At 37.0% G+C, this 15857-nt stretch overlaps 1 protein-coding gene across 1 annotated transcript in view; it reads right to left on the bottom strand.

Annotated features, from left to right (window-relative positions):
* Positions 1–15857, bottom strand: part of MAN1A1 (mannosidase alpha class 1A member 1) — a 146093-nt gene that overhangs the window by 82995 nt on the left and 47241 nt on the right. Inside the window, exons 3-4 of the mRNA XM_084262140.1 lie at positions 13607–13722; positions 2535–2615 (exon numbers count right to left, since the gene is read on the bottom strand). Coding sequence (XP_084118266.1) covers positions 2535–2615; positions 13607–13722 — 197 coding nt within the window. The remainder of the gene's footprint in view (positions 1–2534; positions 2616–13606; positions 13723–15857) is intronic.

The raw sequence follows: 15857 nt of genomic DNA, 5'->3' as shown, positions 1-15857 counted from the left end.
TGAACACAATGTTTTAGGAACTACTCAGTTCCTAAAACATGATGATATTCTTTAATCATGATTAGTTAGACTTACAAATGATTATGGAACATACAATATGTTGCAGCTTTGGATCATTACCCATGGAAATGTAATTCAGAAGTACAAACAATAATTATTTCTGTCACTCCTTTACTGAAACATAGCTTGCTTTAATTAGGATACCGATAAGAGACTACAGCAAATATAAGATTTTTCAATAGTTAATCTGATAAAGAATAAAATGAGCTTTTTAACCAAGAAGGTTTTATCCAATAAACAGCCTGCATACAGGTTGTTCCACCTCCTCAGGAATGCCCACTAATGTAATGGACTAAAAGATGATGAAAGATCTATTTTCCATGGAGACATCCAGCCCCTGGGGACCTCAGTCCCTTCCACATCTGTCAGCAGCAGCAAAGGACAGATCCACACAACACAGGAAACCTCACACTGCTGCATGGCTGGTCTGTCCTCCGAACGGCTGAGTCCCGCTCCTCCCATAGGCAGCAGCTGGCCGTTGCTTTAGGAGTCAGATCTGGAAGCTTCCCCAAATCTGACAAAGCGTGCTGAGTTGACCCTCTAAGCCACTAGCTCCTTAGTTTAGGAACACCGTTCTGTCATGGACAGTGTCTTTCCCAGCCCGCAAGAGCTCAGGGCGCTCCTTGACCACACATGCCAGCTTTGTGTTCAAGAGCCCTTTTTACTTTCATTAATGAGTCTGTCCACTTTCAGAATGAACATTAGCATGCAGTATCACTGATAATCCCCTGCAAAGAGACCCACTTAATTATCCACTGCGTGAAACACTATTTCATTTCAAATGCTTCCTCACTTCATTCGTACAAATGAGTTTCATCTGAACACCAATGCTGCTACCAATCTAGTCTGAGAGGTGGAATCCGGTAAATCTGTCTCTGTAAAGGTGAAGGAAAGGTTGAGAAGCAGTGACTAGGTGTTATTTAGGAGAAGCTATATGCACTGAATGTGCAGTCTCACTTGGAATACCAGACACAAGCCATCAACACGTATATGAAATCAACAGGGCTGATGACAAACGGTTCAGGCATTTCTTGGCAGACACCCGCCACCCGATGTAAAGGCTCCTATGCAGTCCTCTACCAGGCTTGCTGCCTGCCAAGAAGCATCCTCTGCTTCTGTCAGAGGTGGTTAATTAAAATGTAGCAATAGGTTATATTGGAAAAGTTCACTCCTGTTTGTGGGAAGCAGATCTGCGCTGAAAGATACAACTATTTAATCATAGAACGCAGAGCTTTCAATTCTAGACACCCTTACATATGCTTATTTCTGGTTGCTGAGTTACTGTAGGAGGACAAGTGATTTCCTTCAAGAGTCAGAGATGAAACATTAAGTAAAACAGTATTTAGTAAAGATGAAGAAGCCAGCTACTAAGCACCTCTCAATTATTTTCATTACTGTTAAGTGGGAATTTGAAATGAGTCTAAGTGCAAATTTTTTCTCAGAAAATTATAAAACAGTTAAACTAAGAAAAACATTAATGCCTTTTCAATACTACTGGGCACCTACACTCAGGGCAGGACCATGGGAAATAAATAGATAAGTCTACTTAAGATACATGACCCAGTAGTACCTGCTAAAACAGATTTAACATAAATTTTAACAAAATGCAACACAGACATCATAGAATTGAAGTTAATTTATAGTGTCAGGTTCAAAACAGCGCTCCATCCAGTTATGTGGGAAATCTACATGTTAAAGAAAATGATACATCTTTAGGGTTTTGTGGAGTTTTCACCAGCAATTCCTTTGGATTTACAGAAATCCAGTGATAAATTTAACTTACAGTTGATGAGTAGTAATTTGTGTTAATCCTACAATAAAATACAACTTTAACCCAGAGACAGGAACAAGAATTTAAACTGGTAAGATTAAAGACTTTTCAAGTGCCAGGCTAAAAATTTAAAATACCTCAGTAGCTGTGACTTTAGAATAGCCTTCTCTAAATGTATTACAGAAATATAATTACGTTAGTTGAAGCTCTTACATGAAATTGCTTCTTCATCCTCTCCAGAAACCATGACAGGCAATAGAGATTTACAGGATATTAATGCTTTAAAGACACTCACACACATAGGTTTACTAATTATCCTTTCATTCTTAATGTGTCTTTTCCATGTGAGTTGAAGCTTCAGTTTCACAAAGACTAGAGTGAGATAAAGAGCATGTTCCAAAACAGTCTGTGAGGCAGATACCTGATGCACCAAATCCACTACTACCATAGCACAGGAACTCAATAATTACACACTCCAACATGAAGCCAATTAAGAATGTACTGGGTTTCAACTTTAACACTTCAAGACTTATACCAAGTAACACTAGCAGAAGCAAGATAATCCAATGCACAGGTTTATGCCGTACAAACAACTTTCAAAGTTACAATCATATTTAATTCTGACAAAAGAAATGATTAAACTGAAAGTGAAATACTTATCTAAATGATTCTATTTCAGATGAAGCATGTGAAACTCTCTTACCTCTTCTCCTGAGAGATAGTAAGCTGAAAGTAGTCCACCGACAAAGCGGATGTTCACTTCAAATACTGAAATTTCAGCATTCTGTTGAAATAAAAAAAAAAAACAAAAAACCAAACAGCTTTATTCCCTGATACTTTTTTTGTATGGTCTTGCTGGTTTGTTTTTTGTTGTTGGTTTTTTTGTTTGTTTTTTTCTTTTTCTTTAATATACATGCAGGTACTAAGTGACAACAACTGTAAATAGTAAAACACAGAAGATCCAGGGAAAGCCAACATAAGTGAACTTAGGGCATTTTAAAGTATTTCCCTCTTAGCAAATGTGAGGAAAACAAAACCTCTTCTCTATTACCCTTGTCCTGTTTAACTTTTCATCTCTTCCACTTGTACATAAGGCATTCGGCCAGTGTACATATCTGTGTACCTCCCTGCAGATTCTATGCTCACACACAAAATGTGCTCTCAGGTCCTACATCCTGCACCACCTCCCCACACAGCATCATTTCTCAGATACCTTATACAAAGTTCTTGATCAGAATGTCATAACAAGAGTTTTCCCAGCTTAAGTCTAAATGTAGTTTATTGTGAAATGAGAGGTAACATTAGAGTAAGTCAATTATATCTGCATGACAGAAATGTAATCATGGTACATACCCACTAAGAAACAGATGATCTTTCACCATGACAGTGACTGCCCTTCCTGAGCTGGTCTGGTCTTTAGCAATGATAGAGACTAAGTTTATTGTACTTATCAGTATACATATGACTATTATCTATTTCAAAGCTCAAAGCACACTCTCTTCCTTTTAATATTTAAACCTAAATGAAGAATCTGAGCCTCACGATCGCTACTTTCTCTTGTTCTTAAAAAGTCGTAAATTACAATTTTACCCCAACATTAAAGACACTCAAGATGCATTGAACTGAAAAGCTGATGTACTGATATTTCTTGATTTTTGCTCAATTTCCTAAACTTTTGGGCACATAAATAAGGTGTTTGACTTTTGTGTGTTCTGGGTTGCTCTTGCTTCTATTGATTTGTTTTTCCATCTTCTATTTGCTGACATACACAATAGCTATATTCAATATAAATCAATGCATGATAGAGCTGGAGGAATTTCTTCCAAAGGGCTTGCAGACTTTTCTCATTCAGCTAGTTTTTGTACTTTTCCAGTTTAAACATTCAGATGTCAGTTTATGTAAGAGGGAAAAAGCTGTTCCCTGTTTTCTACAGATTTTAAATTCTAGTAAATTGTCTGTGCAGAAGAAAACAGTACTAGGTTACTTATTAGAAATATTACTTCATGCTTTTCAATTTGCAAGGCACTCAGATTAAGCAAAGGTAATTAGACAAAACACTCAAAGACTTGCTACATTGCTTGTCCACTTCCTCACAGGCAGTCAACTTTTCTCCTCAAAAATCTATTCTGCACCTCTCCCTCACAGAATTAATCCAATTAATATATAATTCATATAGTATGTATGTCCCTGTTTAGTTATGGTTTACATGCATGAGCACAATTCAAGGGAGGAAAGCAAAGCCATCACACACATCTGCTGAAAACTCACACTGGTCATCACTTGTTAAGATTGCAAATTGAAAAAGTTATGTTACTGCCTTGCACTGTCCAGATCCAAAAACTTTTCAAGTTTATTTGCACCGTACTAGAACAGCAGTTTCTCCTCACTCACTGCTCTCCCAATACAGGGCTATTCATTCTTTCTGAAAGAAACTACAAAAGGAAGGAAAGAAAAAAACGGTGATAAAAAAGCTAAAATTTTGTTTCCAAAATTATTCTGTTATTTTTGCTTTCAAGTGTTCAGTCACTGTCTCACCATATCCAGCAAGAAGGAGAATAAAGTAACTGGAAACAGGAATTCACTTCAGATTTGACTAGTGCCATTTCTGTGGGTTTTTTTTTTTTTTTGTTATACCATGGTATCTGGTTAACCTGGGGATGGATATAACAAGATTTAAATCCTCTAGAAATCTGAACTAACTAGACAGGAGAGCCATTCACCTGCTACGCAGACTACATATGTAGAAACTCTACAGTAACTAAGGAGGTCTACCTTAACTAAATCCAAAGCATAAAAAAAGCTTGTAGCTAATTAATCTAACTTAGCAAAGGCTGATCTTATAAGATCTGACTGAAGAAAGGATGATTAAAGGAGTGATAGGAGCAGCTTCTCTTCCCTGGAACTTGAGTTAGCCAAAACTCCTATAAACAGTATTTTTGTTGAGAACTTTCTTTAGAAGTTGAGGTTCTTTCCATTTCAATCATTGGCCTCAGCACATGCCAAGAACCTTTCTTTGATGTGGGAAAGTTGAATCTGTAAAGAGGTAGGTATTAGACACGGAAATTAGTTAAATCAGATCTTCCAGACACTTGTGTTTCCTGTAAGGACTGAGTTAAATTACTTTTTGATTTTTAATTCCTTGAAGAGTGATATATGAGCTAAACATTTTGTCTCCAGAACCTTACATTTTGACTATCTAGATTTAGTATGGCCATTTAACTCACAAACTAGTGCTGTCTTTCAAGGAACACAAAGGACCTTTAAGAAGAGCTGAGTATGTATGGACTGACATCTGTTTCCAGACTTCAATTAGACAAAACCAGGACTTTGAAGTAACGTGAATAAAGATTTTACTATCAAGCCACAAAGATTAATTGCACTGTAATACTGAATGTTTGCTGAAGTGGTGATCTTTGGGGATGTTTCTGGAAGCTAACCATTGTTTTAATGTTATCAGATTTCCAGTACTTTGCTCACACATCTCTGAAACTTTGTTCGAAATCCTCACCTCTTACTAAAGTCTTTATACAAACCACTGAAGCAGATGCAATTAATGAAGTGGACAGACATTTCATTAATGGTAGATTTGAAAGCTGTATGTTGAATACATAGTTATTCTTAAACTCATTATACCAGGCCAGTAGTATTCACAGAAATTATAGCAATCTGCAAATCAGTTAAAGAAGTTTTCTCATTTCTCATCAAAGAAACATTCATCTCCATATGAAAAGTTCATGTGAAGTATCCTGTTAAAAAAGTGAATTTGTCCTAACATAGCAAATTTCTGCTACACCAACTTTATGGTTGGATTTTTAGTACTTTAATTTTTTGTATTACACATCTAAGATGCCACACCCTGACCCTTACCCTCTTTTCATATTTTTAATCATTATCAACATACAGTTTGCACAAATAAGTCTGCATATTTCTGTACTCAGCAGTCAACTCCTATGTAAGCAATGTTTTTAATTTATTTTGATCTCAGATCTAGATGTAAATAAATACCTTATGACTCATTTAATATATGATCCAAAACATACAGGAAAAACCTTTATCTGCACTTTCCATAGTTTCTACCTCACCACCAGCTGAAGAGGACAGAAGTATTTTATCTCATTTTTTATTTCAAGTTTAGCCTTCTCTTTCAAACCATCATTGTATCACTAATAGGAGGTCTGAGAAGTGTTTGAATTAATTCCATTTTCTAATGGAACTTCTGTAAGGAGAAGTGACCAGACATACTTATTTTAAAATGACTACAATGTTCCTTTTGTAAGACCCCAATTATACAAGATGATCAACTGGATAGATACAATTTCTAATTTTACAGGCCTTTCATTAGTACCTCAACTAGATCACATGGCCACATGCTGCATACAACGATATCTGAAACATCTTTGTTAGGACATGTCTGTGCTGAGCTCTTATTGTTCCTACCCAGTATCATCTTGCTCTAGCTGCTAATTTTGGAGGCTTCCCTTTTTTAAAGGATTCTGAAGGTACATCAATGCTTGGGAAAGTGATATATATACTGGGAATAACGTATTTTTTTTTTAATTCCGGAGCTTTTATGCTAATTGAAGTATGTAGGTAATTTGGTCTTTCATCTTACATTTAACCAACAATTTATCATTCACCATTTAATCTTCTGATAAGCAAATCATAAATGGAATAGGATAACCCAAGTACTGTATGACATCGAGAGAAATTGTTACTGCTGCTCACTGTTCTCTGAGAAAAAGAAAGCCAAAAGCAATATATGTATCCATTATGTGGTCCAAGAGCAAAACTGTGACATTATGGAATTTCATCTGTTTTTCTTGATTAGCTTCTAAAGACTTTTTTTTTTTGATTTTATATTTATTTCTGGCTAGAGGCCTAACACCAGAGTGAACCTATTTACAATGGTTTGAGAGACTGCTCTCTCAAACTTGGGCTATGCAAATAAGCAAGTCTCCATAATCAAAGGACAAAACAGCTGAGTGTTACCACATGATGTCTTGACAAGAGAAATGCTGAAATAAGGTTTATCTAAGCAAGAGAAGAACCACTGCTCAGTACTTCAGAAACACTCAAGAAGCTGCAGAACCTGACGGATTTAAAAAGTAAACATATCAAACTATCACAGTTTAAAAATGGGAAGCTGACTGCAATAGAAATCCCTATCTTCAGAAAACAATTGCCAAAAAAGGTGGGTAGGGAGCATAAGAAATAAGTGCCAAAAGTTGCGTTAGCTATTTTATGTTACTCTGCACCTGTATTTCACTTGCAAACCTATGACAGGGCCATTCTGATCTCAGCTGCAGCTCATCATTCACTTCACCCTTCCATGAACCAGAGGATTAAGTCTACAACTGGTAAACTGCTGAAGCTTCAACCAGCTGTGATTGAATTCAAAGTTGAAAGCACTGTTCAAACAGCTAAACTACTGTCAGCTGGGCTCTCCTGAAGCCCTTCTTCTATGAGACTCCTCCAGCTTCTCAAAAACCGGTATTCACATCCTTCTGGATCACTTCCTTAACACATCTCTTTCCTGAAAGTCTTCCTCTCCTCAAATTTGTACACCAAGGCCAAAACAATTTCCATCTATGTTTTCTCATGGGAAGATACCCTTGCTTAAAAACACATTTGAAATAGAACTCAGTTTTATTTATCTAGTATCAGCTTCCACCTGGCACTCATCAGCACTGGTACTTGTGCTGTCATTCATAATTAAATTGGAAAAAAAATAAAGTGGGCTCTTTATGTGGATAAATATATTCACAATAATCAAGTCATCTTGATTTTTATTTGGTGGAGAGCTTGCTCTCTTAAATTTGTATAAGGATCCAAATAAGGCACAAATCCTACCAAACAATTTGTTTACAATCTTCCTTACTGCACATATTCTTTCCAAAACTTACTTTCTCTCAGTTCTCCTGTTTTCACCAAGAGTGTAATAAAAATTCAGTCTCCTCATCTGCATTTGCAGCTATTGCTATGGACAAGAAACATAGTGGCTCCCCACACACCCACACTACTGTACCATTGCAAACAGCCTGTATCGTGCAGGTTAACAGACTGTGCAAGGCAATGCCTGGGACCCTACAGAATAACAGAATGGTAGGTGTTGGAAGGGACCTCTGGAGATCATCTGCTAAAGCAGGATAACCTAGAACATGCTGTGCAGGATCATGTCCAGGTGGGTTTTGAATATTTCCAGAGAAGGAGACTCCACAACCTCTCTGGGCAGCCTGTCCCAGTGCTTTGTAAGCAACAGTTTTTCCTCGTATTAAGATGGAATTTCCCATGTTCCAGTTTGTGCCTGTTGCCCCTTGTCCTGTCACTAGGCACCACTGAGAAGAGTCTGCCCCATCCTCTTGACACCAATTCTTTAGGTATTTATAAGCATTGATGAAATCCCCTCTCAGTCTGCTCTTCTCCAGGCTAAACAGACCCAGATGCCTCAGCCTGTCCTCATAGAAAAGATGCTCCAGTCCCCTCACCGACCTCGTAACCCTACACTGGACTGTCTCCAGTAGCTCCCTGTGTGCTGAACAATGCAGAATAAACTACATAATTCTAGACTATAGAAACACTCTCAAAGGGCCCATGTTTCAAGTGAAATGAGAGGCACTTGCAATTATTATTACCATTAAATAATAATATCCCCTTGTTGAAGCACAAAGGTTGGAAACAACAACAAATCTTAGCATTTTCAAGTAGTCCAGGAAGTATGATAGCGACACAAAGATTACTACAATAGCTCACTTTAGCTACTGTAATTAAACAACATTTTAATTGCTGTTGTGGGGAAAACAGTTTCATTTATATTCCACAAATTAAATTTAGCAGTTCCTACAGACAAGGGAAACAATTTCAGCAACCTTTTTCTTAAGAGTATCAAAGCCTGGCTATTTCATAACATGCTATTTAATTTTGCTGAAGTCCCTACATGGCAAACTGTAAGATCTCTAACAGACACAAAAAGTGTTTGTTAATGCCTTCAGTACCTCTAGTAGCAGAACTATATTTAATACTAAATTTGCAGCATCACCTTTCAGCCCACCACAACGATTTCTTATTCATAATCAAAACAAAATCAAGTCACTTTGAAGTCTGGCATTTAGAGTGTACTCACAAGTTACATGTCAAACTAGTAAACAAACAGTCCCACGAATTAAAGAACTAACCATTTTCAACTGCTGCCTTTTTTAAGCTTCCTCACAGACCTGTTATACATTTCCTTGAAGTCCATTTACTCCCACACACCCGTTTGGGTTTTTTTCCTTTCTTTTTAAGAAAGCTATCCTCTTTCAAGGTGTTATATGAGGAAACTTTCTGATTTTCTCAGAGAGGAAAAACACAAAGAATGCAGCACCAAAAACCATCTGCCTCCAAGCCAGAACATTAAGTTACAGAGTGTTAAATATTATTACAAGTCAATCATAATATCTATGGTTAGAAAGTTGGATTTAAATCTGTAAACGTAGAAGTTTGAAATAATATGAATTTTAAAAGGCAAAAATCAAAACTGTTAAGTAAGTTTCCAGGTTTCAGCATGGCTTATAAAATCAGATACACAGACTGACTTTTAGAAAGAGCTTTGCTTAAGAGTGGTAGCAGGACACAATCATCAGCGTACCCTTGCTGCCTTACTCATTCCCTTCTCCTTATACAGTTCCCTTCTCCTTATACAGGTAGCTGTAATGAGACTGATAACTCATGATAAATCTGTGCTCACACAAAAATTCAACTAAATTGTATCTACATAGAGCTACTGCACAGACTATCACTTTCATCTGATTGAGCAATCACTTCCTGCTATCCCTCATTTTGACTAGAAATAGAAATAGGCAAGAAAAGCAAAATCCTATAATAAACAACAGGAAAGTTATCTTAGTTTGAATCCAAATTCACCTCAAATCTTGTTGTAGAAGAAACTGCTTTCCTCTTCTCTCAACAAGTGCATGGCGTCCTGCTCTGTAACTTGCTCCCATTCTAGTCCCACCTGACTAAACCCACATCAGAAGGCTCATCAGTGGGTTAGGACATGAATTCAAGCTCTGTCCCACATACTCTTTAACAGTTTACACCTTCTGGGTCTGGTTTGGGCCCCTGTCTAGACATGCCTTAGGACACCACATAGGCCAAGGGCTGTACCCAGTGTACAGTATGGGCAAGACTATCCTTTTGCAGGGAAGTGGTTTAGGAGGTCTGAAGAAGAAGAAGGGAATGGGCCAGTTAGTTTCCCATCCTAAACAAGTTGGGGTGTGTCTGGGTGTAGAAGTGAAGCACCATCGATTCCAGTACTTAACAACTCCCAACCCTTCACTGGTGAGTCAAATGGCTACCACTACTCCTGATCCCTTCATCTGCCTCATTAAGAGCCTTCTCTACTAATGTTTCTTCCCAAATATGGATTCATTGTGACTCATTCCTTGCGCTGTAGAGACTTGTGGCTTTTTCCCCCCAAGCATGAAGAAGTAGTACAGAAACTCTTCCAGAAAGCTATGAATGCTCTGCACGTATGCAGGTCCTAAAGCAAACAATGAAGAAAAAAAAACCCCCAAAAATGCAAACAGAGAAGCACAGAGCAATGCTTAGTTATAGTTGGGAAACAGACAAGCTCCCTAGTGATCCCATGACAGACTGGCTCCTTTTTTCTCCATTGCAACCTGTTGATACACAACTCAGCCCAGTGCAGCCTCAGGCAGGGTTGTGCACAAGCACAGCAAAAAGGGCCTGTGGGCAACAGCACGCGTGGGGAAATCAAACCAAATCCTCAAGATGTATGAATGGAAGACCACAGATATACCCACAGGGAGATGAAGTGATTTAATGGAAAAACAAGAGCACACAACCATGATGCAAAGACCAGGGATTCAGCCACTGCTAAACATCAATCCTTTTCAAAGCTAAGATGAGTATGCCTAGATCTCTTAAAATATTGACGGAATCAGACAATGCAACTTAATTCCTGATGGACTACTCAGTTTGGTTGAAGCTTCAGCAAATTTATCAAATATGAGGAATTTCTGCCCTTATGAGAAAAAATTACTCCAAGCATTGCAATGTGGAGAGATCAGTTATAAAATCACAGGGCTACCAGACCCAGCTATAATAAAAACAGCCTAAGTGTGTTATACTCCAAAAAGATAAGTTTCCAAGCATGTCCACTCACAAGCTTACCAATATCTACACATTTGCTGAGAAAGGTGGCACTTAACTAGAATTTTCCTTTGCAATCAAACAGTTTGCTTTCTTCAGAAAGATAACCAAGAATAACCCTGGCAACTAATTCACTGAACTGATGGATTGAAATCAAAGATGTGAAGGAATTATGCCATTTCCCATTAAGTAATCTTTACTCTGTGAACCCCTTTATGCGGATAAACTAGTGCCTAGTTTACAAAGTGACATTCAGAAACTTTTGAGATCAGGAGATTAGAGTGATAAAGCACTGGCCAAATAGTTCAACATGTACAATGAGTGTCTGATGTATTACAAACTTCTAGAGAGGACTTGCTTTATATCCAGCTGTATCAACATAAAATAAGGATAAAAGGTTCTGCCACAGAATACAGTCACAGATATTATCGTGAAGAACATCTTAAAGAAAACTTGGTATTTAAAAAGCACAGCTCTAAGATTAAATGGAGAGAAAAAACTAATCCTATTATACAAATAAAGGCCAAACATCCTTTCCCGAAAGCTGATTAACCGGTCACTGCCCAGGAAATGACCGGAAACATCAAACAGAAACACGTTTTGTTATACTCACAAGAAATAACACTTAAGGATATGTCAGTGTGTCACTTATTAAAAACTAGATCACTTTGATGGAAGAAAGGTTTCTAAAACAGGAGCAAGGAAGAGTGGTCAAAGCATTAACGCAGAAAATGTCAAGTAATGCCCCTTACATGATAAATGCTTAAACACAAAAGAGAGTGTCCTGCTGTTCTTTTTGCTAATTAATTTCCAACTTCAAACTGTAAGATACAAATACAAAGCAGCATTTGAAACTAGAGCTTACATTTAAAGTGGAAAACTCAAGTACAAGTAGCTTCAAACAATTCAGGCGTTAAACTGACGTCAACTATTAAAGTTGGTGTTGTGTGTGTTTATTTTCATTTCCTTGTTCCACTTCAAGAAAATTCACCTACTCATTGCTGATGGCAATGTAACATTTGATTCTATATGACTATGAAGTATTAAGAAAGTAATTTAGTAAGGTGTTAAACTGAAGGCATCTTTTTACAGTAATATCAGGAACAAGATATTGCTCCTGATGCACATCAGTATAATTTGTAAAGTTGTTTTTGGTAAATCTGCTGGATTTTTGCATTGACCAAGTAACACAGTACAAATTTTCAGATATTTTGAAAGCCTTCATAACTTTTAAAAAATTATTTTTAAAGTAATGCTTAAAAGTGCTACATAATTTTAGAAAGGACATAAAATAACAAAAGGACCTGAAGCTAAAGGCAGTACCATCTAGAAGCAGAAGTTACCAGTACAAAGTATAGCAACATTCATGTAAAATAAGACTTCAGCATTACTAATGTAAAATGCTACAGTGCTTTATGATGTTCCTCCAAGCAGAGTGCAGTGCTTCCTTTAAAGTGGAGTTTGCTACTTTAAATGATGTTTTGTTCATATGTTTGTAAACATCTTAATAACGTTAAGCTAATAAGACAGGAATTTAATATTACAAAATTTCCTTTAGAAAAAAAAGATCTTTTATGCACAAGACAAAGTTAGCATGTCATTCAGACATCTGACACTACTCCAAAGCACAGTTTAATACCCTGTATTTATATTATTAATGTACACATAAATGCACACTAAATTGCTGCTTATATAAACTATATAATATCCACCTATTAACTCCTCCTTCTTAAAATTATAATTAATTCTCAAGCATGTAAGAGAAGCTAATCAATCCTGACTTTTGCATAACATTAGAAAGAGTACTTTGTTTTCAGAAAGCATTTCTACCATTACCCATGTCAACTGCAAGAGCTTTTAAATGCTCAGTGTAGCGTGTCTACAGTGCTTTCCTACTTTACTACACCAATAGGCAGGGGTAACTCCATTAGCTCTCCGTATCCAGCAACCATAATACACACTCTGGCCCAAAAGAGAAGGGTGGGTGTGTGTGTTAAAAGAAAGAAAGAAAAAGAAGAAAATAGGAATCACTAAATCCAGAACTTCTCAATTTATTTGAGGTTTTACAGAGGTTCTTGCCTATTCAGGGTCTTTCTAGGATAAAAACATTTAGTGATGAACTTTGCTCTCAGCTGCACATTTATATGTGTTAATAGGATGACTTGTACATCCAATTGTGATGACCTGATGCTTCGTAAGGCTAAAGCTGCTCAGTTTGTACTAACAATTCAGTCCAACTTATGGGATTTAACTTTACTAGAATACCCAAAGGAACTTAATTGGTGTGTATGGCATGTAGCTTGCTTTAAATGAAAGTCTAATTTGTGGAAGGCTTCACACAAAGCTAAAATATAATATGTTTATATAACCAAAAATAAATGAATGCTTGAAGCATTGTGTTCCTTTTATCCAAAAGGGCTGAAAAGTTTGTTGGTTAGTTTACAATGGTAAATACTCTATTCTTTAAGTACAGCTCATCACCTCCTAACAACCTGTATCTCAGACTGAAAAACTGCATGTAAGCAAAGTAGTAAGTTTATGATGATCATGCTTGCAACATTAGAACCCAGTCCTCAGCTGTGGCCCCTGGAGACTAAACAGAGCATTAAATGCAACACTACTTACCACATTGAAATCTAAGTTTTTTTCAACCCACTCCTTTGCTTCCTTGAATTCCTCTTTCATTTCCATGATGTATAGCGTATCAAGGGCATCCACTATTGTGGCTCCTTGGATGTTACCTGAAACAAATGAAGATCCAGTGATTTACTTTCCAACAGAAGGCTTTTCACTTAGACCTAATTAATTTAAAAATCCAATTTCAATTAATCCAATTAAAAAAATCAGGCACCTAAGCATTCAAGTGGGCAACTAGTAATTCACAACCTTAACTTTGATTCCCATGCCATAACACAGCATCATAATATTTAGGTATTTCTTCCACTAGTGAAATTCTGAAGAGTTGCTGCACTGCATTTTCAGACATGATTCTGCATTTTAAACACTGATAGAGTGGTTTACTGTAAAATACGATTTATAGAAGACAATGAATCTCAATAAATGGATAAATGACTGTTTATTCCAGTTTAAAGAAAATCAATTGCTTTTTTGCTTTTGTACTCAATTATATACATGAAGCTGATCAGTAGTTGTCACATATCAGTTAAGCAAGCCCTTTAAGAAGCATTGTTGCTGAAAAATAAACTTTCTGATACTGTGTGTCACCGTGTAACCTGCACAAGATAGCACTGGGGGAACAAAGGCAAACTTGCACACGTGTATTTCTGAGCTCAGGACAGACTGACAGGACACTGGTTTTCAGAGCAGGTTCTGGTTGTTTGCAAAAGTGGCGTCTACCTCTGTCATGGAGATGGGTAAGAGTCACTTTACTAGCATTCCCCTAACAATGGAAGATGAAATATCATTAGTATGTTCACTTGGGCATGGATTAAATGTCCACAATCCTGTACTGAAATGGTACTGTGGAGAGTTGGAGAGAAACTAAAACCGCTCACATGACTTCCTCATGCTTTCTTCAAATTTACAATGACCATTCTATAACATTGTTTTCATCTAAGAAGATCCTGAATTCCTGTTTACTGAATAGTGACAAAAAAAAATCCATTTTTGCCACTTAATCTTGTAATTATTACTTTGGCTCCAGTAATTTTCAACATGAATGCAAACTAACTGCTAGGGTATTCTTTAGAGAAGACCCTAGATGCAAAAGTGAGCATTTAGATGTGCAGATTAATTTAGGTTTTAAGGAACAGAGGGAGTTATTAGGTCCAATCTCTCTCCCCCATAGCACACCTAATGACAGGGGTGGATAGTTGACTACTCATTTGGGAACTGATTGCACTAGGCAAATGACAAGACAGCACCTATACCTAACTTCACAGAACTTATCATCCTGTCTCCTAAATACCTAATGAAAAAGTAAACTTAGTCTTATAGACTTATCAGATATAAATAATTACATTCTGATACTTAAGTAGGAAATCCACTATTTAAGTCAACTCTTGTGTTTACTACCATCAAGATTTTTCTACTTCCTCATGAAAAGAGGAGTGATTGTGGGTCTCCATAAAGCAAGACCTTACTTTTAGTGTCCAGGTAGAAAATAATTTCCACATGTACCATCTTAAACAAAACAATACTTGAGATTATGACAGCAGTTATTTAGTACATTTAACAGAAAGAGATGCTCTCTGTTTTAGCAGCTGGGAATTGTCTATACCACCCTTTTTTAGGATGTCCATTTCCTACTCTGAATGAAATAATCTCTGTTTTCCCCCAGATCCCACAAATAAAATTGCAGCACACTTTGGTAAGAAGGGCATCATATCTTCCCAGAGGTTACTTTGAGTTTGGCTGCCCTTCTCTCATACTAAAGGATAAGCATTCCTTTAAACAATTAACTTGTATTTGTCCTGAGCTCAGGAGAAAATGAGAGTAACTGTGGAAAACTGCTGGAGGAGACATGCTCAAGAATATGACTGCAAAGGCTCTGGAGATGATTTGTAACTCTATACAACGAAAGCAGCTCCTGGTAAACTTTTACAACTGAGCTCTCCTTATTGAAAATCATCTATAACCTGATTTGCTTGAGTGGATTGCGATAGGCTCACTGTGCAATGCCACTCTTCGTGATAATCCTCTTGTAATACAGCTAACACCACCTTTAAACAGTTGAGCTTTCAATTTTAAGGATTAGTACTCAAGCTGCAACTCACTACTGAGTCAGAAGAAGAGAATTCAACCTTATTGAGAAATTGCCCTTGGAATCACCCACTTCCTATGATTTTTCTTTTTTCCCCTGAATCTGGCCTATACTGCTTGCTTAGAGCACATATTTCTTCCTGCAGGCAGACAG

This window comes from Gallinula chloropus (assembly GCF_964237585.1).
Source record: "Gallinula chloropus genome assembly, chromosome: 3".
In the NCBI taxonomy this organism is placed as follows: domain Eukaryota; kingdom Metazoa; phylum Chordata; class Aves; order Gruiformes; family Rallidae; genus Gallinula; species Gallinula chloropus.
The sequence above is the reverse complement of the archived record's forward strand: the minus strand, read 5'-3'. Positions and strand labels throughout refer to the sequence as shown.